The sequence below is a fragment of the Rhinolophus ferrumequinum genome, chromosome 3, assembly GCF_004115265.2.
Source record: "Rhinolophus ferrumequinum isolate MPI-CBG mRhiFer1 chromosome 3, mRhiFer1_v1.p, whole genome shotgun sequence".
Classification (NCBI taxonomy): Eukaryota; Metazoa; Chordata; class Mammalia; order Chiroptera; family Rhinolophidae; genus Rhinolophus; species Rhinolophus ferrumequinum.
In genome coordinates this window covers 3960877-3983897 of record NC_046286.1, presented here as the reverse complement: position 1 = coordinate 3983897, position 23021 = coordinate 3960877, and the positions used below count along the sequence as shown (strand labels likewise).

At 54.2% G+C, this 23021-nt stretch overlaps 1 protein-coding gene across 1 annotated transcript; it reads left to right on the top strand.

Annotated features, from left to right (window-relative positions):
- On the top strand, nucleotides 1–22735 carry IP6K3 (inositol hexakisphosphate kinase 3). Its single transcript, XM_033103645.1, has 6 exons — nucleotides 1–210; nucleotides 9742–10067; nucleotides 16545–16758; nucleotides 17869–18044; nucleotides 19138–19313; nucleotides 21237–22735. The coding sequence occupies exons 2-6, from the start codon at nucleotides 9869–9871 to the stop codon at nucleotides 21702–21704; spliced, it is 1233 nt and encodes a 410-aa protein (XP_032959536.1). The 5' UTR covers nucleotides 1–210; nucleotides 9742–9868; the 3' UTR covers nucleotides 21705–22735.
- Nucleotides 22736–23021: the final 286 nt, after the last annotated feature.

Here is a 23021-nt window from a genome sequence, read left to right as displayed (position 1 = left end):
GGATCAGGTGACCTTCTCTCCCCAGACCGCTGTAGCCTGGCTCTCTGGGTAGACCTGCCACCAGAGCTATAGTGGCCAGTGACTTCTCCACACTGGGACCTTGGGAAAGGCCCTTGCAGTCAGAAGGCACTGAGAGAGAAGACTGCTTTCTGCTGGACCTTCTGGTGCTCACGCTCCACGACCCCACCGACCCCACCGGAGGAGGCCCTGGTGAGTGCTGCTTTGGGGGTGAGGATCGGATGGGCAGGGAGGGCCTTGCTGAGCCCCTGATGAAGCCTGAGAAAGGGAAGAGGGTCTCATGGCCACTGAGCCTGCTCAGACCGCAGTCTGAGGGATGGGCCTCCTCTCCATCCAGGGCTGACTAAGGATCTGCCCTGCGGAGGCGCCAGTGTGTCTGTGGGTCTGTACATCTGTGCGCACCTGTGTGGGGGACAAGCTGCAACGGTTCAGCGATACAGAAATTCTGTCATTTGCTTCTCTGCCGCCCTGTTCCCCCTCCCCCCACAGTAATTCCAACGCTTCTCTTCCCACGGCCCCTGTAGGAAGGCCCGGGGCTGGGGGTGCTGGGCTGAGCTGGGACCGCAGAGGAAGCCGCGTGACAGGTGCAGGGGTTAGAGCCCATGATTCACCTCCACACTGGGTTTAACCCTTAACAGAAGCAGCTGTTCCGGGAGAAGTGAGCGCCACTGCCTGGGCCCAGGAATGTCCTGTCCAGGCATGTCCTGTACCGGCAACCGCACCCTTTCACCGGGTGGGGCCACGGGGCGGGGGTGACATCAGAGCTGTGGGCAGCAGCCGGGGCCTGGGTGTGGGCACCCCCATGGAACGGGGTGATGGTGGACCAGGGGCATCAGAGGCAGGTCACTGCCAGGGCCCCCTGCCCTGGGCAGTGGCAGAGTCTTTGCCTACCCCTCGAGCCCCCACCGTGGGCTCTTCTGGGCTTTCCAGTGAACCAGAGACCCGAGCCTGCGCTTGCCATGGTCCTCAGGATCTCTGGGGCCCTTAAAAATCCATGCCAGGCCCCTTCCCCAGAAATTCGGACCCCCTGGGACAGGGCCTGGGCTTCTATAGCCTTTCAAAGCTACCCGTTTATTAACTATGACAAACTTTAAGCCTCTAGGAAAAAATAGAGGGAATGATATCATGAACACCCTGCATCTGGATTTAACAGTTGTTTGCATTTTGCCATATTTGCTTCATCAACTACACTCAGGCTAAAGTGTTTTGAAATAATTTATAGACATCCCAGCATTCCTCCCCAGAGTAGGTTCTTACATAACCCCAATGCCACTGTCCCACTAAAAAAAGTAATGACTCCCCAAGAATGTCTACATCCAGTCCATATTCAAATTTCCCCACTGCCCTCTAAATGTTTTTTAAAGCTTTGTTCAGACCAATCAAGTTGCGTTGGGTCAGTACGTCTTCTAAGTCTCTCAATCTGGAAACATCTCTGCCAACCACCCTCCTCCCCTGATTTTCCCAACATTGACTTGAATTGTCCCATAGAAGGGGAAGAACATGGCTGGTCACACAGCTCTCAGAACAGACAGAGAAGCTAAGCCCCGGAGAGGAAAGGCTGGGCAGTCTGGGGCAGAACCAGGTCTCCTGGTCCGCCCTCCCCACTGTGCTCCCTGAGAGCCAGCTCCTTATCAAGGATCCGAGAAACTCCTCTGCAAAGGGGCTGTGGCCCCTGGGACCCTCCCTGTCCTCCACCCCAGGGCATCCTGGGGTAGCAGGCCAGGCTGAGCCCACTCCACGGCCAGCAGCTTCCCCCAGCTTTCTCCCGCTCCGAGCAGGGCAAATGAGTAAATCCTTCCCAGGCAGAAATCCGGAAGGCTGCTGTCTGTAACCAACAGCCCCGGGAGCAGCAATCAGCTTTACAGCATCGAGAATTGATGCGTCAGGTTGTTCGGGGCACTGGTGGGGTGGGAGGCAGGGAGGTGGGCACAGGAGGTGAGGCGAGCGGCCCACACACCCAGTGCCACATTGGCAGCACTTCCCTCATGCTAGTTGCTCTTCGTCCTCCATCAGCTGGGCTGGCCCAGAGGCAGCTGAAGGGGCCACGGGGTCCATGTGCCCCGGGAGGGACCTGTTGAGTGGAGATGCTGAAGACCACGTTCCAGTCTGCTCAAACGTGCATCCACTGCTCTCACCTCACCTGCTCCCCGGCAAGCCCTGTTCCTGGTTTGGGGGTCCCTCCCCATGAATTGAGCCAGGCACCCCACTCCTCAAAATGTGCCTCATCCAGGGCAGGAAGCTCCCCCCAGCCAACCTTTAGAAAAAGCAGGGGGGTGGCAAGAAGGGAACATGCGGGGATCAACCTTGGTGATCACTTCTGAGCTCTTTAAAAACAGCCGTCTGGAAAGACAGGGACATTTCGCCATCTGGGCTCTCTGAGGACAGGCCTGGCAAACCCAGGGTGGTTCAGGAATGTGTCCCCATCGCTAGGCCAGGAGGTACTGGCAGGCTGTAGGGTTCTGGCCAGTGTGACTCCTCTGAGCAGTTCTGCTGCCCTCTGCTGGGGGAGGGCTCGCTGGCGTGCTCCCCAAGAGGCCCGCTCTTCAGTTGGCCAATTCAGCTCTGTGGCCTGAAAGACCATAACCACATATTCACACACACACTCACACACTCATGTACACATTCACACACTCACTTGCTCCACACACTTGTGTTTTGACCTTAAAAAGCTGTTTCTTCTTGCAGCCATAAAGTTGCCATGCTAACCATGGGTTAAATCTTCCATCTCTTCCCCAAGGCAGGTGGCTGGTCATATTACTTAAGAGAAAGGTGGGGAGGTGTGGGGCAGGGTGTCAGAGGTTGGGAAATGTACTGGGCAGGGTGTTTAGCAATACCCAAGATCCTGGCTGCAGCTTCATGGGGGCAAGCTTTGGAGGTGCTGGTACAGCAGTTACTGGCCATGTCCCAGGGGCCTGACGACCCACGGTGCTGCCTGCAGTCAGGGTATGTTAGAGCCCAGGGAGGGAGAAGCCCTCCCAACCTCTGCCTCCCCCGGAGCGGCCCTTCCAACATCTCAGCTTCTTGAGTCATCTTTGCCCCATGCGTCTCCCGCCCTGACAGCGTGCTCAGAACATGGCTGGTGCTGCTAAGGACATTTGTCAGTGGCTGAAGGGCTTCTAAACTAATAATCGCTGTATTAAAATCACATTTGCTCCTCAAGCTGGAGGAACGTTGGGAGATTTTAAATGTTAAGAGAAAAGGAGAGGAAAAAAATCTTCTCTCAAAGGATAAAATCAGCCTCAAAATAAGCTGCAGCAACTGAGGAATATGAAGTATTGCTCTGTGATTCTGGAGATCGAGGCTTGCTGGGAAATGGACTCCCTCCAAAGCCACATATTTCAGCCACAGCTGGGGAAGTGATGTGTGAAGTCCCCCAGTGTTCAATATTGATCCCACCAGGCCAGGGGCCATGCAGATGGAGGGCACACAGGCCTATAACCCTTGAGTCATTTTTAGAATGGATTTTAACACGTAATTTTTTTTCTCTAGAAAATAATCGTGTGCTTTCCCAGCCTAGATGGCCCCAGATGACACACAACCCTCTACCGTGTGAGAAACACCAAAATTCTGCCCATTACGACCTAAGTGGCTTTAAATGGTTTTTGGGTCCTCTCATCTCTAATAGATTAAAAAATGCTCCCTGGGGCATTGCGAAGACATTGAATGGTACTTGTACCAAACCTCTGGCTCCGAGAGGCCTGCGAATGTACGTTAGTGTTTCAGAGGCGAGAGGGCGGGCTATAAACCATGCTGCTTTTGAATCTGCAGCCTGACACATTTTATATTGCAGTCTTCTTTTGCTACAAGCTGTTTCTTAATTATCTCCTCCTCAGAATGTCCCCCTCCCCTGGATTTCTTAGGATGTGGTCCTGAAGCCTTCTACACCCCAATGATCTCAGGCAACTGCCTCCCCGACACTGAGCCGGGACTCACAGGCACCTCCAGTCAGGTGGTCAGGCACCCGCTCTGTCCCCTCCTTGGCTGCAGCACAGCGTGGAGGGCGTGAAATGACCAGGCCGCTGCGGCATCCTTCCTCTTCCTCCCCGCACAGCCTCCCTCTTCCCTATTGCTCCCTGCACACGTACCCCAAACAGGCTTTCCTTGAGCTGCCCCAGGCCCAGCCAACATCTCTCCCCACTCATACCCCTCCCCACACACCCCCACCACCGCCATCTCAGCCAACAGCCTCTCCCCTACCCTTTTCAACTAGGACCCATTTTTCAACATAATTTTTCCCTATGAGTTCCCCTGCAATACTCATTATACGTTTAAGTATCTGTTGATTGAGAAAATAGATGATGATAAAAACTGCTAGGAACGCAATAATGCCTTTAAATGAATTTGTATTTCAGTAATCACCAAAGCGTGACATACGCTAGAGAAATGATCGCGCTCTGTGCGTGTTACGGTTTGAGTCTGCAGAGATCACTGCCGGTGCTGTGGCTTTGGGTGAGGTCTCCACCGGCCCACAGTGAGAGTCCTTCACCCACAGTACTGAGCCCCCTTAGGAGCGGCTGGTTGAGCCTGTCCGCCAGCAGATGCTGCCCCAGGGTGTGGTGCCCTGGCTGCCCAGCCGCTGCAAGTTCCTGGAAAGCTCCCGTTTCTGATGGAGGCCGCTGAGGCACCCAGCCTGGAGAGGGCCTCAGACAGGACCCAGGCCTGAGAGCCGGTCTTGGGTCTCAGGACCCCAAAGGAAGACTGCACAGTGTGGCAGAATGGGCAGGAGCCTCAGAATAAACAGACTCACTGCACTGAATCCCAGCTCCAGCGCTTACGAGCTCTGGACCCTGGGAAAGCTCTTCACTTTTCTCCAACTAAAAAGGATTCTCTTAAGAAACAGAGGTGGTGATTGCAAAGCCAGTGGTCCACAGTAGCTGCGCAATAGGAGTGGCTATTATTGTATGGATGTCTTTGTGCAATGAAATACTTGAGCTCTGATTCCAGTGAGGTTGCTTTCAACTTCAGGACCCCACACTGGGTATCTGGCTGTGAGCTAGTGAATTATGACAGACTAGGCTGTACTGCATAACAAACCGCCCCCAAATCTCGGTGGCCTGATATAAGAGATTTATTTATCTGTCAGGCTACGTAGCCAACATGTACAGTCACTCAGGGAGTGACCGTGCTTCCAGGATGACCACGGCCAGGGAAGGAGAATGGGGGGAACTGCTTGCTCCTAAATCTCTCACCGGAAGTGACCTGTCACTTCCATGCACATTAGGTTGGCCAGAGCAAATTATGCGGCCACACTTAGCTTCAAAGGGCAAGGGAGGTAGTCTTGCTCCTGCAGAGAACACCAGAATATTTGTGAGCAGCCGTGACAATGACCGCAGTCAGCCAACTTGTTTCCAGATTCAAGGAGCTGACAGACTTTGATAAGATATAGTCCGTGACTAATTAGTCCAAGTTTGAACCCTGACAAGTTTGATTTGTGGTTTCGCCTGCCATCTTCCCCAAAACGGGAGTGGTGAGTTTGAAACAGAAACAAAAACGCTCCTGTAATTTTTAAAGAACTAAGATTTAGCACGTGGGCTGGGGTTATATACACACAGGCTCTCAGGAAAGAAAATGTGCCAACTGGTAGTGACGAGCCCTGACCCTCGCCCACCTCAGTGTGGCATCTGTCTTTGTGTCTGGCATTCCTGGTATTGTCATCTGTCCCCACTCTGGAAGCCAATTCAGCCACAGGCTCTGCTGTCTGTGACCCTCCTTTCAGACCAGGTAGTGTCTTGTAACCCAGCAGCAGGCGGGCTGTCCCTCAGGCCGGCAGGGCTGCTCCCACACAGACAGTCCAGGGCCTTGTTTAACAACCAGCTCGATGGCCGGGCCCCATCAGAGAAACAGCCCTTGAATCTCCTGGCGTGAGACCCAGGGTTTCATCATTCAGGACAACCCGGTGACAGGGCAGGAAGATGCGACCTGGGGCCATGTGTCCACTCTTCCTGGGGAGGGGGCCTTTAAGCTGAGCTCTTCTGGCTGGGGGGCATCTCACCTCTTCCCTCCCCGCCCTCCCTCATCCTTACTCCCTCTGGTCCCTCCCCAAGGAACACTAGGAAGGAGCTGGTTCCGGGGTCTGGGCTCTGGGACTGTGGGAGGAGGTGTGGGCTGCAGACAGAGACATTTGTCTCCCTTTGAAGCACTAACGGGAGCCCAGGGTATTCAGCAAGTGTGTCAGAGGAGGCGTGAGGTCCTGTCTCAGGCGAGCGCCCCACCTGCCTTCCCAGCACCCAAGCTGAGTCAGTCTTGAGAATCACCCACACAGTGACAAACCCTGTGAAGGAGGTGCTTGGGAAGAGGCCTCCACAAAGGAGTGCTGTGTGTGCCTTTTGTCATCTGAGCAGCATGGTGAGGCTGTGGCGGTGGGTGGGAAAGCAAGACCCAGTGCGTGCCAGGGGCCTCAGCAAGCTGTGCAGCAGCTGGAACAGACCTGGGCTCCTGTTTCCCTGCCCAGTGCTCTTAGGAAACAGAACCGGGCCCAGAGGCATTGATCAAAGGTCAAGGCCAATGGCAATGACAGAAGTGCCTGTGTGTGGTGTAAGGAAGGTCTGGGCTGGATTATTTATTTGGAACGTCTGAGGATGGGATAGGAAGGATGGAGGCCTTCCCTAGCTTGGTCCCACAGAGCAGGAGGCTGCACACAAAGACAGCAACAGATGAAAAACCTCAAGCTTCCTTGGGAATCCAAGGTCAGTGCCAGTGCCAAGGGAAGGCCACAGCATGCCTCCCTGAGCAGCCGCCAAGCCCACCGGCCCAGCTCAGGCAGCTGCTCTGGGTACTGAAGCCACTGCCATCCGCCTTCCCGCCACCTCTTCCCACCAACCTGCATCAGAACTAAAGCCACACAGCTCAGTGTGGGAGGAGTCTGAGATGTCACCCAATTTCCACCCTAAGATGACCCTTGAGAGGAAGGGCCTTAGTTTCCCCAGCTGTTGAGTCCAACTTTTTGAAAAATACAGGGTGACTACCCAGCAGACAGCCCATTACTACCAATTCCCCCCCCAAGGCTACGGGCAGAAGCGTTTGTGTCACTGCTGTGGGCTGTCTTGGTTGCCCAGGGACACTGTGGCTCACTCCGAGCTCTCTGAGAAGGTTCAGCCAGGGCTCCTGAGAACATCTGTGAACGACAGTGCCTCTTGGGTCTGGTTGACACCCCCAGCCAGAAAACCGAGGTCAGTAACAAGCCCCAGCTATAGGTGCGCCTTCCCTGACTCGCCCCCCCAGTGGTTTCTGAGGTGTGGAGCCCACCCACCACTAGGACATGAACTCACCGTCAACCTGGGCCCTGTCCCAGCACAGCCTGACTTGTAGGTGACTTTGGTCAAGTCCCAGCCTCCTTCAGGCCCAAATTCCTGACTCTCAAGGCAGATAAACGGCAGCCCTCAGCCTCCCTGCAGCGTAGCGGTAAGCACTCTGGGGCTAATGTTCAAATTTACCTGTGCACAAATCCCTGCTCTCCCCAAACTAGCTGGGTGCACACAGGCAACTTATTAACCTCTCTGTGCCTCCTTTTCCTCATATGTAAAATGGGCTGATAACACTGCCTCACAGAGTCATCATTAGGCTTAAACGGGTTCATCCATGTAAAGCACCTAGAACGTTGCCTGGCACATGGCAAGCACTACATGATGTTTCATTTATAATTTATGGTATTTCTGCCCCTGTTGTCACAGTGAGGTGACATCCGTGTCCTTAGAGCTTCTTATGGAGACAGGGGGTGTGCGGGAAGAATGGCAGTGGACTGCCCAGTGCGGGAGCATAAGGGCCTGGTGTGACACAGCCTGGCCGTTGGCAGAGCAGGCCTGGTTAGTGCTGAGCCCGGCCCTAGGGAGACAAGTGTGAGGGACAGGGCCCAGGCTCCTTCCAGGACTGCCTAACAATGAATTTTACAACCTGACTGGCCCTCTGATTACCAGAAGTTCCTCTGCCTCCCCGCTCCCGGCCTGCCCCCCGGGACAGGTCAGCTGGCAAAGGCCGACATACAAGCGACCCCAGCAAGAGGAGTGGTGGTGGGCCACTTTGGTTTTTCTCCTTTCTTCCTTGTGGCCTTTACCAAATTTGCAAGTAGGATTGCGTTTGCTAAGCAACTGTGACATCAACTCATCCCTGGGCTGATTTCTGATTTCCCTCTGCATGTGGATGCCTCCCACCAATTTCTTTTCTCAGCTGCTGGTGCAGGAGTGCTCAGCTCAGTGCCGTCTTAGAGCAGGGCTGGAAACAGGCCTGGGCTGTGGTCTTAGGCACAGGCCCCTCACCATCAGGCCTCTGGCCTCCCCACGCCAAGGCCCCACCTCACAACCCCGCCCACCCCAGCCATGCTCCAGCCATGAAGGCAGCTCCCAGAAGCCTCACCCTGCGTCCAGCAAAGCAAATGCACAAAACAGGTGCGACACCCGCTTCCCCTTCCCAAGGGGTGCTCTGTGGCCTGCAGAATAGTAGCCAGGGTGGGAGAGTCCCCCTGGGTGGAACGAGTGCGCCTGGGCTGAGGTTTTCCATGCCACCTGGTGCTGGAGGTCTGGGCGATGGCAGGAGCCTCTCTGGGCCAGGTTCCTGAACAAACTGATGGGTACTGTTGTGCATGGAGCCAGCCGGCCATGCCCATGGTCAGGACTGAAGATCATTTAGAGGGTTTATCACACCCAGCACTGTTCAGCCGGGAGTCCAGCAGAAGAGAGTATTAATAACTCAGTGGTGAGGGGAACCCCTATGGGAATGTCCTCTCAGACACGATGAATACGGCCAGATGAGCCTCCCTTGCAGTATCTCCTTGGCACTCTCCTGAGACAAAGTCAGGACGTCTTTAGGAGCCCAGAGTCCCAGCATTTGCCTGAGGTCCAGCAAGCCCACGTTTGGGAGGGAAAGGGAGCAGCAGGCAGCGGAAGACGAGGCCCAGAGACAAGGAGCCCCGCTTCACTTCCGCCTCTGCACCTGGACCCTGCTGGGCCCAGGCAAGGTATTTTAGGCCTTGCTTTTCCCTCATTTGCAAATAGTGGTGAGAAAACCTGCCTTCCCTACAACCCAGAGCTGTTGGGAAAATAAGAACCACCAAGGCAATAATGCCAGAAATAATGGTAAATCACATTTATTGAGCACTTAGTTCTGGGCCCTGCACGAACTTTTTCACAGGCTTTATCTCAATTCTGTTCCCAGCTCCATGAGGCAGGTATCATTATTATTCCATTCCACAGATGGGGACACTGAGGCCAAGAGAGGTTTAGTAACTTCCCAAGGTCACACAGCAATTATGTTGTAGAGCCATGATGCAGACTCATGGGCACAGCTATGCTATACAAAAATGAAGCTTTCCTGTACCCCAAGCCCCGCTGGATGCCGAATGCCCCAACAGGAGAGACTCTGCTCTCTTCTCAGGGCTGGGATCCATGATCCCCCCAGGCAGGAAACATGACGAGAAGCTAAGGCACAGCCTCTGAACTCTGGAAGCCTACAGTTGTGTGTATTGTTTAATATTTACAAATGTTTGAATATTTAAATTTAAAAGGTACAAAACTGTATTTAGAGAAAAAGTCTCACTCTCAGCCCTGCTCCCGGGAGCCAACCACTGTTACTAGTTTCTCGTAACAGGTTATTCCAGAAGTAATCGATGCCTGTTTACAGTCTTGTTTAACTACCTCTGGGTTGTGGCTGGGGACTGTGGGTCGTCCCGAGTGCTGCCCCCAGCTCACTGTCTCCCTCCCATCATTTCCACCTTCTTCCTCTGCTTTCCAGGGGCCCCACCAAGAGCCTACGGCTGGGAAGACAACTATGCTATGACAACAGTAAAGGCTGAGGAGAAAGCTGAGGCCCACTGACAGCCCTGCCTGTTGTGCTGCAGCTGCTGCTTGTACACCAGGCCATGGTTGTGCAGAACAGTGCAGATGCCGGGGGCGCCAATGTGGGGGTGCAACTGGAGCCCTTCCTGCACCAGGTTGGGGGTCACCTGTGTGTGATGAAGTATGACGAGGACACTGTGTGCAAGCCCCTCGTCTCCCAGGAGCAGAAGTTCTACGAATCCCTGCCGCTAGCCATGAAGCAGTTCACCCCACAGTACAAAGGTGAGTGTCCGGCAGCACAGGCAGCTCGGGCCACCACCCTGGACCAGGCCCATGTACATGCACCCACCGCTTCCTCGAGCACTGCGGTGTGTGTGACGGTTGCCATGGAGACGCACCCCTCTCCTGCAGCCCGGCAGGCCTGCACTGTCCTAGTTTCTCTGAACTCTTCAAGCTTCCAGGTCTGGAGTATAATAGCATTTGGAGTCGTTACAAATTAGCTCAAGCCACCAGGCTTCGAGGAATTGAGAATGGAATAAATGGGGCATTGTGGCCTGTGCTTTGGGAGTGCCATGGCTGTGTGGCCGTAACCGGTAAACACAGGACATGTGGAGGCCTTCTTCACCTCCCTCTAGAGAGCCAGGCGGGAGGCAGGAGCCTCAGGCCTAGGACAGGACACGGAGGAGCTGGGACATGGCAGTTTTAGGAAACCAGAATTCCTGCCCTCATCCAGAGGCAAGGACAGAGGCCTGGGCTGCCTTCCAGGTGTAGCTGGGGAAATGGGCACAGAGCGGGGTGTTCTGATCTGTGCACAAGGGGGGTTCTGGGGAGAGAAGGCTGGTGGGGAGGGCTGCCAACAGCGGCCTCCAGACAGGGCCTCTGGGCTGTTTTGTCCATACCCAGCCTTTGGTAAATGCAGCTTACAGGGCTCGGTGCATGACTCTGCCAGGTGCCAGCCCCACGCTGGCACTAGGGCTCTGAGAAAAGACCTCTTTTAAAAGATTTGAGGTGTGTTGACTGCAGGCTGCTGCTCTCCACGTCCAAGCATCTGTAGTGCAGGTGACGGTAACATCCAAACAAGTCAGTCGAAATCTCGCGTGCACTGCAATGATTGAGACAACGGGAAGGACGGGCCTAGTATCTACATCAGTATTTCTCAGAGTGTGATCTGGGGTCAGCCAACTTTACCAGAATCGCTGGCGTGTGTGTGTGTGTGTGTGTGTGTGTGTGTGTGTGTGTGTGTGTACAGGTTCCCAGGCCCCATCCCAGACCTGGGAATCAGAATCCCTGGTGTCAGAGCCTAGGAATCTGTATTCTGCATGCTCCAAACTGAGACTCCCAGGTAGGAGGCCAAGCCTGAGCCCTGGGCACTGCTTCAGTCCCGGACTGCCAGGCCTTCCTGAGAGTCTGAGATGACACTGAGAAATGGGGCCGACGGCTGGAGGACAGCCTCCCCTGGGGCCTCCGGGGGCCTCCGGGGGCCCAGGCTTGCACTGCTCATCACTTGTGGTCACTGCCCATCTTGTCAGAGCAGCCACTGGAATTAGCCTCTGTCCTTTTGCACTGAACTCAACCCAGCAAAGGGGTAGCAGGTCATTGCATGGGGTGGACTCCTGCCTGCGGCATGTCACGCTTGTTCCACACAGCTCTGGAGCTGAGAGACTCCAGGGCAGGCACAGGCAAAGCAGGGAAGTGAACGAGGCTGCTGCGTCTCCAGGACCCCACCCAGGGTCTCTCCCTGAGCCCTGTCTTCACGTGCCCGTTCCTCTAGGGGGAGGACAGCGTACCACTGTTGGGCCCTGGTCTCCTGTCTAGTCCCCTAGTCTGCCCTGCTTCCCTCTTCAATGTGGGCCCATCCCCGTGCCAGCCGCCTTGGGGCTCTGCTAAGGTGATAGATTAATTTGAACCAAGGCATCAGAGCCACACACATCAACAGACACTGGCGACCCTTTAGTGCCTGCCCCCGGGCCTCACTCAGGACATGATGTTTCCCAACAACTTGTCAGGGAACTGCAGACCTTCGCCCCCAGACACAGGTGAGACCGTGCAGCCTCGCTGAGGGTGAAGGTGAGGCAGAGCTCCTGGGCGGGGGGCACCCAAACATAGCGTTCCAAGGAGGCAGAAACACTGATTCACTCCCTGGCCACAATCCAGGCAGACATCACCCGAGGAAACGCACATCTACAGAGACACTGTACGGCCCAGATCCAGGACCCTCACTCTCAGGCGTCTGGGGCAGGTAACTGAGGTCAGGTGTTAGGTGGGAAAGGGACACTCCCAGGGCTGTGCAGGCTTCTTGTTTCAGCCCGTAATAAAGTGATATCAGTTAGCCCTTAGTGTTCCCTCAGTGCCACACACAGCCAACTGTAAGCAGCTTCTGTGCACGAACTCACTTAAACCTCATAACCCTCTGAGGTGGGGACCATCATCCCCATTTCACAGGTAAGGAAACTGAGGCACAGAGAGGTTACCTGATTTGCCTCAGACCATACAGCCAGTGAAAGGCAGAGCCAGGATGCAAAGCCCCAAGGTCTGGCTCCCATGTGGCGTCTGGCTCCACCAGCTACTGTTACTAAAGAAATGGACGCTTCAAACACCAGTGCTCAGGGAGGTGTCCAGCGTCATGAGGGAGGGGATGTGACCTCAGGTCAGGGGGACTGTAGTGCTCACAGGGCTGCCACAGGGCTCTCCCATTTTCTCCCTGATTGGAACAGCCCCAGAAAGAAGGGCTGTTACTGAAGTGGCCACGGAGTGCCTCGGAGCACACCCTCTCCCTGCCCACTGCCACGCACTGTGATGGCACCGGGGGTAATGAGCAGGGATGTCATTCCCAAGGGCAGCCTCCCCGAGCCAGGAGCTCACCCCGCACCTTTTGCTGGGCTCCTCAGGTATGACAGTGTCTTGGGGCTGAGTCCCTCTACCCCCCAGTCTGCCTGTCAGCTTTGGGTGAGTGAGGACACGCTCCTAGGTCCAGTTGGTTAACGGATGAGCCAGATTCATGTTACAGACGGTGGCAAATAAATATTCTCATGAGCTTAAAAATAAATACATGACAGAAGCTACTCAGCTAAACCAAAACTGCTGAGACGCTCTGGGCATGTCAATCACAGCAGTAAGCACTCCTGTCTGCCAGGCTGGCTTGGTGGCAGGTCGAGGTGCTGGGGAGAGCTGGTGAGCAGGCAGCCGGGGGCTCGCGCTTGGTCCCACTGTCCTGGTCAAGCAGGGGCAGCAGGGTGCTGGGAGCCCAAGGGCCTCCGAGACCTAGTCCCCATGGACAGACAGGGCAAACTGGAGGCCAGGCCAGGGCCAGCATGGCTCCTGACAAAAAGAACTATCCAAGCCCCTGGCAGTCTGGATTCCACGGACACGCTGCTTCTGTCAGGCAACCCAAGACTGTTTGCAAGGTCCTGTCTGTGCTGGGTCCCAGCTTCCGAGGGAAGAGCTGGGCTGAGCCGTAGAGGGGCATGTGGGAAAGGGAGGGAAGACAGATAGATGGAGACACAGAGCCTGAAAGAGGCACGCAGGAAGACAGCACGAGGAGGCAGGGACAGGAGGCCGGCTGTGTCGCTCTGACAATATGAGAAATAGAAATGACTTTTGGATTTTATTGGTTTTGGGTTATTTGCACCTCTGCTCGCTTCCATTTATTTAGACACTCAGAACAGATGAGATCAGAGAAGAGCTAGAGCCCGGAAAGTGAGAGAAGGTCACATTTCTTGTCCTTCCAGGGAGGCTCCCTGAGCCCCTGCTTTCTGATAGGGCCGTCACCACAGCCTCATAATTGGGCTGCTGCCGGGTGGTAACTTGAACTTTACGAGGTCTGGAAGGGCCCTGCCCTTGGCAGCACACCATCCTGCGCTCCCCAGGCAGCCAGGAGGCTCCGAGATCCCCAGGGACGATCACGGAAGCCAGCGAGCTCTCCCCCTTCTTGCACGTGGAAGGTGGGCTCTGGAGCCTGGCAGCGGTTTCCAGGTCAGTGCCCCTCCTTAGAACAAGCAGAGCAACCCAAGGAAACAGAGCTGGAAATGTAAACCCCCCGTCCATGGGTTTCCTGACCCTCCTAGCCCTGCACCCTCCCACAGGACGATGGGATCACAGCTTGTTTGCTCCACAGAACAAAATGACCAGAACAAACGTAACTGGGGACACAGCAGGAGTGTCCTCATTCACACACGGGTAATAAACATAGTGTGACAACAGTCTCCCAATAAAGTCCTCAGCTCCATGTGACAGCCTGGTCCTTCTTCCTCATCTCCGTCTGGGGTGGCCTTCTCAGACCTCTACCTCTTACTGTGTGACCTTGGGCGAGTTATTCAATCTCTCTGAGGCCCGCGGACCACAGTCAGGCAGTAACAGATGATAAGCACAGAATGCTGCCTCATACCGGTAGTAGTACCGTGTTTCCCCGAAAATAAGACCGGGTCTTAGATGAATTTTTACTCCATTAGGGCTTCTTTTCGGGGGATGTCTTATTTTGTCATGTACAAGAATCTACATTTATTCTATTACAATCATGTCATCTTCTGCTGGAACATTGTCAGCACATACTAAATGCGTCCGTCTGGCTGACGATCTTAACTGGGGCTCATTTTCGGGGTAGGTCTTATTTTCAGGGAAACACGGTAGGTGGGAAAGACAAGGCAGCGATGATCATTAGCGCAGTGTTTATTTGCCCGTCCTGCATTCAGCCCCTGCTGTCTCTCACAGGCAGCCCAGCTCCAGGGGGCTCCGTCTAGGCATACACGCCGGTCTTCAGATAAACCGTAAACGTCAGGTTCAGGTACACTATTATCGTTAGTATCATTATTCCTTTACCGGACATGGGGGCCTGGGATGAGCTGAGGAAAAGCAGAGTGTTTTTAGGAGCTGGAGAAAACTGAATGTCATTCTCAGGCTGCAAAATTAGGGCACTGGGAATCTGAAATGACAGGACTGGCCCAGGGAGACCGCTGAGCTAGGCACGGGTGGCTCTGAAGAGCGACCTGCTGGATTATAGAGCAGCCCCGAAAATAAGTGTGTGCACTGAGCAGCCCCGGGGGGCCAGGCAGGACACAAGCAGGATATCAGCTGCCTTGAGTGCTTGTTCAGCAGAAACTTCCACTTAGGCTGGCCAAGGGAGGATATAAATATCTTGGAAGACATGATCACAAGCAACCCACCCTCTCAGTCAGGGTCCCAGCAGAAAATGAGAGGCACACGCGAAGGGGTACAAATGAAGAGAACTTTTTTATCCCCCTTCTTCCGCCTCCCCCACCACACTCCAGTTCCAGCCGTTGTTTCTCAATCTAGTTGTGTAGGACACGGCTCCTTGGCCCATGCAGGTATTGTGAGCCTTGCGTTCCCCCGGCTGAGGCAGTCGGCATGGTGAGGCGCCCGGGACCAGCAGCCCTGAAAAGCTGTGACCACCTCTCAGCCTGAAGGGCGCACCCAGCAGAGGGGATGGTATAACTGCCCCAGCGAGAGGTTGGCCGTAGCCACGGCAAGGCCACACTGCACAGGAGGGAACCAGCGGTTAAACACCCCGACCTTTCTCCCCTTCTCATCTGCCAATGTCCCCCATTGGCCAGACTCACTGGGAAGCACAGGGAAAGAAACCACTGGTGCACTCCATAGAGCCAGTCTCTTAGGCACAAAGCAGGGTGGACACGGGTGGAGAGCAGACTGGTGGGGGAGGGAGCAGACAGAGAAAACAGCGTAGGCGCCGGAAGAACAGGAAATCGAGGACACTGAGACCTGGTTCTCACAAATCCATTTGGGTGGCAGTCTCCTGTGCCACTGTGAGAGTATTGTTCCCTCTTCGCCAGAACTCTGGGGCGGCTGGGCACCTGCTGAAGGCTGAGCCCGAGAGAAAGGCCTGAACTCTGCCATCTGAGTGAGAAATCCAAAGGGGGCGGCCACAGAGCCATGAATGTCGTGCCAGGGCTAAGGACCAGCTCAGGGCGTCCTGGAGGGGAAGCCCCGTTAGCACATCTGGTCACTGGGTTTCCCCTCACTCTTCATATTCACAAGTTGGAGCAGGATGTTGTGCCTTAACTATAAACACCAGTGGTTCGAAGGTACGTGAGTTGGGGAAATCTCACAGGTCTTTTTATATCAACAAACCATATTCCGCCAATAATCTTCCTATGCCAAGCATCTAACCAAAGGAAACAGCAAGCATTGGTGTTAAAGCCAGAGACGGGGGAGGGTGCACGAGAGGGCGACAGAGCGTCCTGAGCCCCAGCACACTGTCTGGTCAGATACAGACAAATGGAGGGGACAGAAAGGATAGTGGAGGCAAAGGACAAGGGGGAGGAATGCATGGGCCCCGACTGCCTTCACTGCCGCTCTAAGGTGGGGGCCCCTCTTTGCGGAAGACCAGCTCTGACACCCCCAGGTTGGAGCCAGCTGGGGCAGCTGTGCTCTGACTGGGAAGGTGTGACTGCACAAAGGAACTGGAATGCGAGAACAAAATGTACAGGGCTGGCTTTGCTGAGAGCATGAAGGGTCAGAAGTGCGATAAAGCAGAGGCTGTGCCCAGATCAGCCCGAGGCTATTGTCTGCAGGCTCCGCGGCTCTGGGCTCATTCTGGAACAGGTCGTGTTCAGGCTGAAGCAGCCCAGGCCCCATAAGTCTTCCCTGAGAGAGGAGTTGGGGAAGGGGGAAGTTGGACCATTGCCATGAAACTGCACTTCCTAGGGATGTCACCCATTGCAACGTGTCCCGTCAGGTAAATGCCACCTGGTTTCTTGCCCCTCCCCGCCCTCGTGTGTTCTGCAGGCACCATCACGGTGCACCTCCGGAAAGATAGCCTTGGCCATCTCAGCCTGGTTGCCACCCCACGGAAGGAGAACCAGGAGCCCTTCAAAGTCTCCACAGCGTCGGCGGCGGTGGCGATATGGCAGACCCTCCAGCAGACCACCACCAGCAGTGGGGGCACCCGGCCCCTCTCCCCGTGGCAGCACGCTCAGCTGGCACACACACTCGAGGAGAGGTGAGGGCCACCTGGCAGGATGACAGACACTGGGAGGTCGTCCCTAGCAGGGACCAGTACTGCTCCCACCTGTGCTAAGGCAGTGGCTCCCGTGAAGGCTGGAGTGGAGAAAATGAGAAATTCAGACGAAGGCTCTGTCCAGAATAACCAACGTGTGCAAAGCAAGGAATGCATCTTCTTCATGCCACTTCTAGGGAGAGGACTACGATGCATTTATCTCAGACGTCGATATACATGCCAAGCCCTGTACAACAGAGCAGGCACTGGGCACACGTTTGTTTACTTAAATACCTATTTCACTGAGGCCATGAAGTGTCTCTGGGGTGAAGCATGTAGAACAGAAACCCCAGAATAGTTGACATGAGGAAAAGTGGCTAATGTCTCTCAGAAATCGCTTTCTGAGCGCTTGAGAGGGACTAGGAGAGAGGCAGACACTCTGAGGGCCCTGGAGAGGTCCCCGAAACCTCTGACAATGTCAGCTGGCCTTCTTCAGATGAAAAGGATCCCTGGGGATTTTTAAAACATTTATGGGAAAGAAAAGGGAGCTGATACAATGAAAGTACCTCCCTTCCCCAGGAGCACGACAGATCTAATTAAGCCTCTTGGCTCAGTGTCAGGCAGCAGGCGCATTATCTCCATTTCACAGACGGGGAAGCCAAGATGCAGAGGGCAGGAGAGAGGGGACCAAGGACCCGCGATGCCCACCCCCGGGGCATTCTCAGGCCTCAAGGGTAACAGCCTACGCCCCAGCCGTCTGATTCCCCGTGGAGTTGCTGCCCCCACACTGTGTCGCCTCAGTAGAGATGAGATAATAACCCAGCTCACTTACAGGGGAACTGAGAGCACCTTAGCCTCCGAGGGGTGACGGGCTCGGATGAGTTAATGTGAGTTTTGGTTCCCCCACCCCCAGGGCTGCAGTGTGGCCTGACATGGTGCCCGGGCCTGAGTGGGGCAGGAAGGGCACTCTGAGGCCAGGCCAGTGCCCTGGAGAGTCTCCAGGGACAGTCCGTGTCAGAGTCCAGTCCAGGAAAGCAGTCACAGGGCCGGGCACCGTTCCCCAGCCCTGTGGCCCCAGCTGCCCTGACTGTCCTGTGCTTCCCTCACCTGCAGCTCAGCCACAGCTCTCCTGAGCTCCGAGTTCCACCTCAGCACCCCCGTGTCCTCCCTGGTGGAAGACGCCAATGGGAACCAGGCCGAGAGCAGGAGCTTTAACCCGTGGGGCCTGCACTGCCACCTGGCCCACCTGACCCGCCTGTGCACCGAGTACCCGGAGAACAAGCGGCACCGTATCCTTGCCTGCCCTCCCCACCACACGGGCCCAAGGGGGGGAAGGTGCCCCTAGGGGGGAGGGGGTGGGGGAGTGACAGAGACAGAGAGACATACAGGGGCAGGGGTGGGAGGCGGAGGGTCACGTGGGGGCTACGTGGGAAGAGAGAGCCGGGAGGGAGAGTTGGAGGCACGAGCCCTCAAACCCGGGACCTAGGAGAAGCGAGTCCTCTCCAAAAGGAAAATGAGAGATTTCAGGGGACTCTCAGAGTGGGAATTAACTGAACACAGTGCCCCTGGTGGGTCACTGGCTGTTTCTCTGCTACCTGGGCAGCAAGGCTGGGCTGGGCGGTGGGTGTCTGTGGGCAGATACAAATGAGGACTGTCACTCTGGGCGGGGCGGTCACCCAGCACCCCAACCTCCCTTCTACCCCTCCAAATTCTCCTCACAGGGGTCTTCCCACAGAGCTGAGGGGAGGAAGGGGCGTGGCTCCGCCCTGAGGGAAGTGCCCACAGGCAGACGCCCCCTCAGGCTGCCACATTCTCAGGGAGCAAATTTGGGCTTGAAACACCCCTTTGTCTCCACGGGGCTCCTTCCTGCAAAGGAGTGGCTAGTTTCACAGTGTGTACTAAGACACATCTGTAACCTTAATCCCTAAGAAGTTTTTGCAGGATAACTCCTCCACTGAAATTAATATTCCTACAACTCACCTCTGAAGTTAACGTCAACCACTTGTCCCAAAAGGTACTGGCCCATTCAGTGACTTGGAGGTTTCAGCCTTAGGATTTTCTGCCATAACATGTAAATTGGGCAAGGCCTACCAGGGGTTTCAGATCTGCGTTTAAATTTCAACTTCAGAGCAAACATGAGAAGAAGCTTGCATCCTCACAAACTCCCCCTAAATAAATGGACTTGTGAAAGCAGCCTGCAAAGCTACTACCTGGAATTCTTAATAGCGACAATGGGCTTGTCTGTAATGAAAGAAACAGGAGGGACGGACGGGACAGCGTTCAGAGTAGGGAGCCTCCAGCCAGCTGGAGAGGTGTGCTGCCTTCCTCCTGGGGGACCACGGCCTTCATGTTCTCAAATCCACCTTAACTTGGCGTGACCAGGGTTCTTGTTGCTGGAAAATGTCGTGTCACAATACAAGCATCCCTGCATCCTGGACCTGAAGATGGGGACCAGGCAGCACGGGGATGACGCGTCTGAGGAGAAGAAGGCGCGGCACATGATGAAGTGTGCGCAAAGCACCTCAGCCTGCCTGGGCGTGCGTATCTGCGGCATGCAGGTGGGTGGCCGAGGGCCCACTGCAGGACTGGGCTCCCTGGCAAGTCCCCTGTGGGTCCAGGATGTCCCCCATCCAGACACCACTGCCCCTGCAGAGCTCCTCACTGTGGGGGGGGGGGCAGCCAGGCACTGACCTTCCCCCAAGGAAACGCACATCCTGCTCTATGACATACAGGTGTTTGCAAAGAGCACCTTTCAGGGCAGTGGTGTCAGAACCCCACCATTTTTCAACTTGGCCTCAGGGTGTTCGGCAGTTGAAACTTTCCGGTGGCCACGTGGGTCCTGCCGTGTTGAGAGCAGTGCATGGATGACGGTGTGTAAGCGGGGGCTGGGGAAGGAACTAAACCCAAGACCTCTGTGCCTTCTGCGGATTCCTCATTCTCTGAATGATAAAGCGGAACTCCTCCTCAGATGCTGGGAGGCAGTCTGTCTCTGAATTCTTATTAGCCATTCTCTCTTCTTACTTCACCTTTCTGCTTCTTGCTACCTGCGCTGGTTAACAAAGCAGGAAGGTCGTAACCTGCTCAGCCCAGGCAAAGGAATGGTTAATTTTTCTTGCCTCGGCTCCATGCTTCGATTTTTTGCTGCTCTGACGTGGCTTATGGCAGAGGCTGTAGGAGAACAGGAGGAAATAAACTTTCACCATTCGTTCACTCTTTATAGTCTATCTACTCAAAGTAAAACCAGACACTGATTTGACGGTAAACGTTATAGCTTTCCTTAATTGAAACTGGCACCCCTTGAAGCTGGAAGTTGAGTCTATAAATTTGTTGCACAGATGTCCCTTGAAAGCCTCGGAATGCAGTCCTCAAGAGAATGAAGTGTGATGATTTGTGGTGTAAATGGAATCTCTCTCTGGACCTGAAACCTTCTGAAATTGATCTGATTTATTTAGAAAGTGATGCCTGTCGTGTATTTATGATGGCTAATTTAGCAGCCGATCCCCAACCCTCCAAAGGCAACACCAACATCCTATCTTTCTGATTTTTTCCAACACTAGTGTTCACAAACACATCATATAATCTGAAGGCAGGAAAGCCCGAGAAACTGCCTTGGCCAGGTACAGGCAGCCTTTTCCAGGTGTTCCAGGCAGAGGTGTGCCAAGCCATTCTCTGGCCATGCCAGCTGCGAGCCTCACTTCAGCCTCTGTTGCTGCCTATGCCATCTGAATTGAAAGGGGGTGGCTTCTACTGTTCCCCCATCAGTATCTCGCTTCCATCTGCTCCCTTCTGGTGGCCAAGACATGACAGGGGAGGGGACGGGAGCTGGTGCCAAGTATAGGAGTCACCAGCCCCTGGAGCTGCTATGAACCTCCCTCCTCCAGCCAGGCTCCCCTCAGCTGCACTGGCTACCCAAACACTCCATCCACACCTGATCTAGCCTGTCTTTTTATCTTCAAACAATTCATCCCACTCTACTCCAAGAGCCATTATTTTTTCCCTATAATCTGCAGAGAAAGGACTTTATAAACTTTGTTGGAGAAAATTTAATCTAGTTGGCTCTCCAAGGCCATTGGCTGTGATTTCAGATTCTTACTAAGGCTTTCTGGCTTGGGTTTGCTAATATTTGAATTGAAGAGGGCCAGAAGCCAGGGTTTAAATCATGATTTGGAGGTTGACGTTGGAAATTCACAAGAAAGGAGATCCAACCCTTTTCCTCGTGCGTAGAGGGTCACCTCTGTAGGGTGAAGGATCTTTCGACCTTGGGTTCCTATTAGAGGCTTGCACAGAAAGCATTTTAAAATGTAAACACTGAAAGGTGCATGATGAAAGATCACCGTTCTGTTTGTTTCAGCCATTCTCGTCCTGCCTCTCCTGGAAATCTGCTTATATATTATGTTCGCTTGTGACACTGCAACCGCAGCAGATGCAATTTTTTTTTGTTTTTAATTTTTCACACTTTCTCTTCTTCTTCTTAACATAAGGTTTTTCAAACTGATAAGAAGCACTTTCTCTGCAAAGACAAGTACTATGGAAGGAAACTCTCGGCCGAGGGGTTCAGACAAGCCCTCTATCAGTTCCTGCACAACGGAACCCGCCTTCGGACAGAGCTGCTAGAGCCCATCCAGCGCCAGCTCCGGGCCCTCCTCTCAGTCATTAGGAGCCAGAGTTCGTACCGGTTCTACTCCAGCTCTCTCCTCATCATCTACGATGGGCAGGAGCTGCTGGAAGAAAGCCTAGGCAGCCCACACCCTCGGGAGGCTCCACAGATGGCCCACAGCAACTCTCCAGGAGATCTCGCCAAAGTGGACATCCGGATGATCGACTTTGCTCATACGACATACAGGGGCTCCTGGAATGAGCACACCACTTACGACGGACCAGATCCGGGCTATATTTTTGGCCTGGAAAACCTCATCCAGATCATTCAGGATATTCAGGAGGGAGAATGAGACGTGTTGGGCCCATCCAGATTCTTCTGGAATCTAGATCTTAAAAGGGACCTACCGGAAGCAAGGGTAATCTAGACACCCCTTAGATGTCTTTGTAATAATCCCATCTTCATATGAAAGCCACCACTGTACATGGCAAGCTACGTTAACAGCTGCTAAAGAAACCAGCGGTGGAGATAATTCACACACCTGGCGTCTTGTGCTAAGGCCGGTCCTCACAGCCTGGACAGTCTGTATGAAATGCACCACCGCGGGGTTCACTGGGGGCGGCAACATGAGCTACAGACCAGCAGTGCAGTGAGAATCTGGAGCGTTTGCATCTAAAAATGCTTTCTTGTTGTCATGCTACAGTCCTTGCAAGTTGTGAGGCAAAGGAACCTTACTTGAAGGAGTCTTGAAGAGTGAGTTCACAGTTCACGGGGCTCGCGTGCAGGGGCTGCCTGCTCCAAGGGCACACGGAGCTGATGCATGCCTCTTACCTTCCTAGGAGGCACTGTAAGAGGGACAGGATGCAGTGGGACACATCTGCCCATCTCACCGGCCTGGACCCAGGTTCTGAAGGGACACGGGCAAGCCCAGACACCGCACTGACAAACCAACACCCCAGGTTCTCCGTTCCACCTGTGGAGAGAAGGGTTTCTTTACAGACTTCCAAGTACCTAGTGGAAGCAATGATTCTGCCAGAATTTGACCACGAAATGGCTCTGATTCTGACCGTGAAACGCAGCTTCCAGTGGTGGTGACATGTGCATGAGGCGCCACTGAGGTTAAACTACACTCTCAGCTTTCTATTTATTTATTGGAGTCGGGGGGGGCGGGTTCAGAAGTAAAAAGCCTGGAGGACCAAGGAAACCAGGCGCAATGTTTACAAGACCGGTGGACAAGGGTAAATACGGAACAAAGAGCAAAGAGCTCTAATTAATTCCTTCTTCTGTAGTGTGGAAACCTATTACAATGCCCTTGAGTCAAGCACTGAGATTCGTTACCCAATTAGGGAAATTTGTTAATAAAATTGCTGAGGTCACCAGTGATTATTTGGGGCGCCTTGTTACCCTTCTGTTTATTTATTCTGATCACCACACTGTATGGTAGCTCCAACGTATGGATGACTAGACTCTACAGCAAGAACAGCTCACAGATTTCCTGCAGTCCTTCAGGGAACCCGGTGGGAATGGTGGCTAATAAAACATTTGCATGTATCCACAAGGCAGGCACCAGACCTGAGAAGTAAGCGGTCCTTCCATCTGAACCTTATACATTGCAAAACTAAGTACTTTTCTGAATTCTCATAGCTAATTACCATCAACTTTCCAAAAT

Excerpts from the sequence above, each read along its gene's own strand:
- IP6K3 (XM_033103645.1), top strand. The coding sequence starts at position 9,869 with ATGGTTGTGCAGAACAGTGCAGATGCCGGGGGCGCCAATGTGGGGGTG. Across the intron at positions 18,045-19,137 it reads CCCGGAGAACAAGCGGCACC|GGTTCTTGTTGCTGGAAAAT; the intron begins GTATCCTTGCCT and ends TGGCGTGACCAG. Across the intron at positions 19,314-21,236 it reads TGCGTATCTGCGGCATGCAG|GTTTTTCAAACTGATAAGAA; the intron begins GTGGGTGGCCGA and ends TCTTAACATAAG.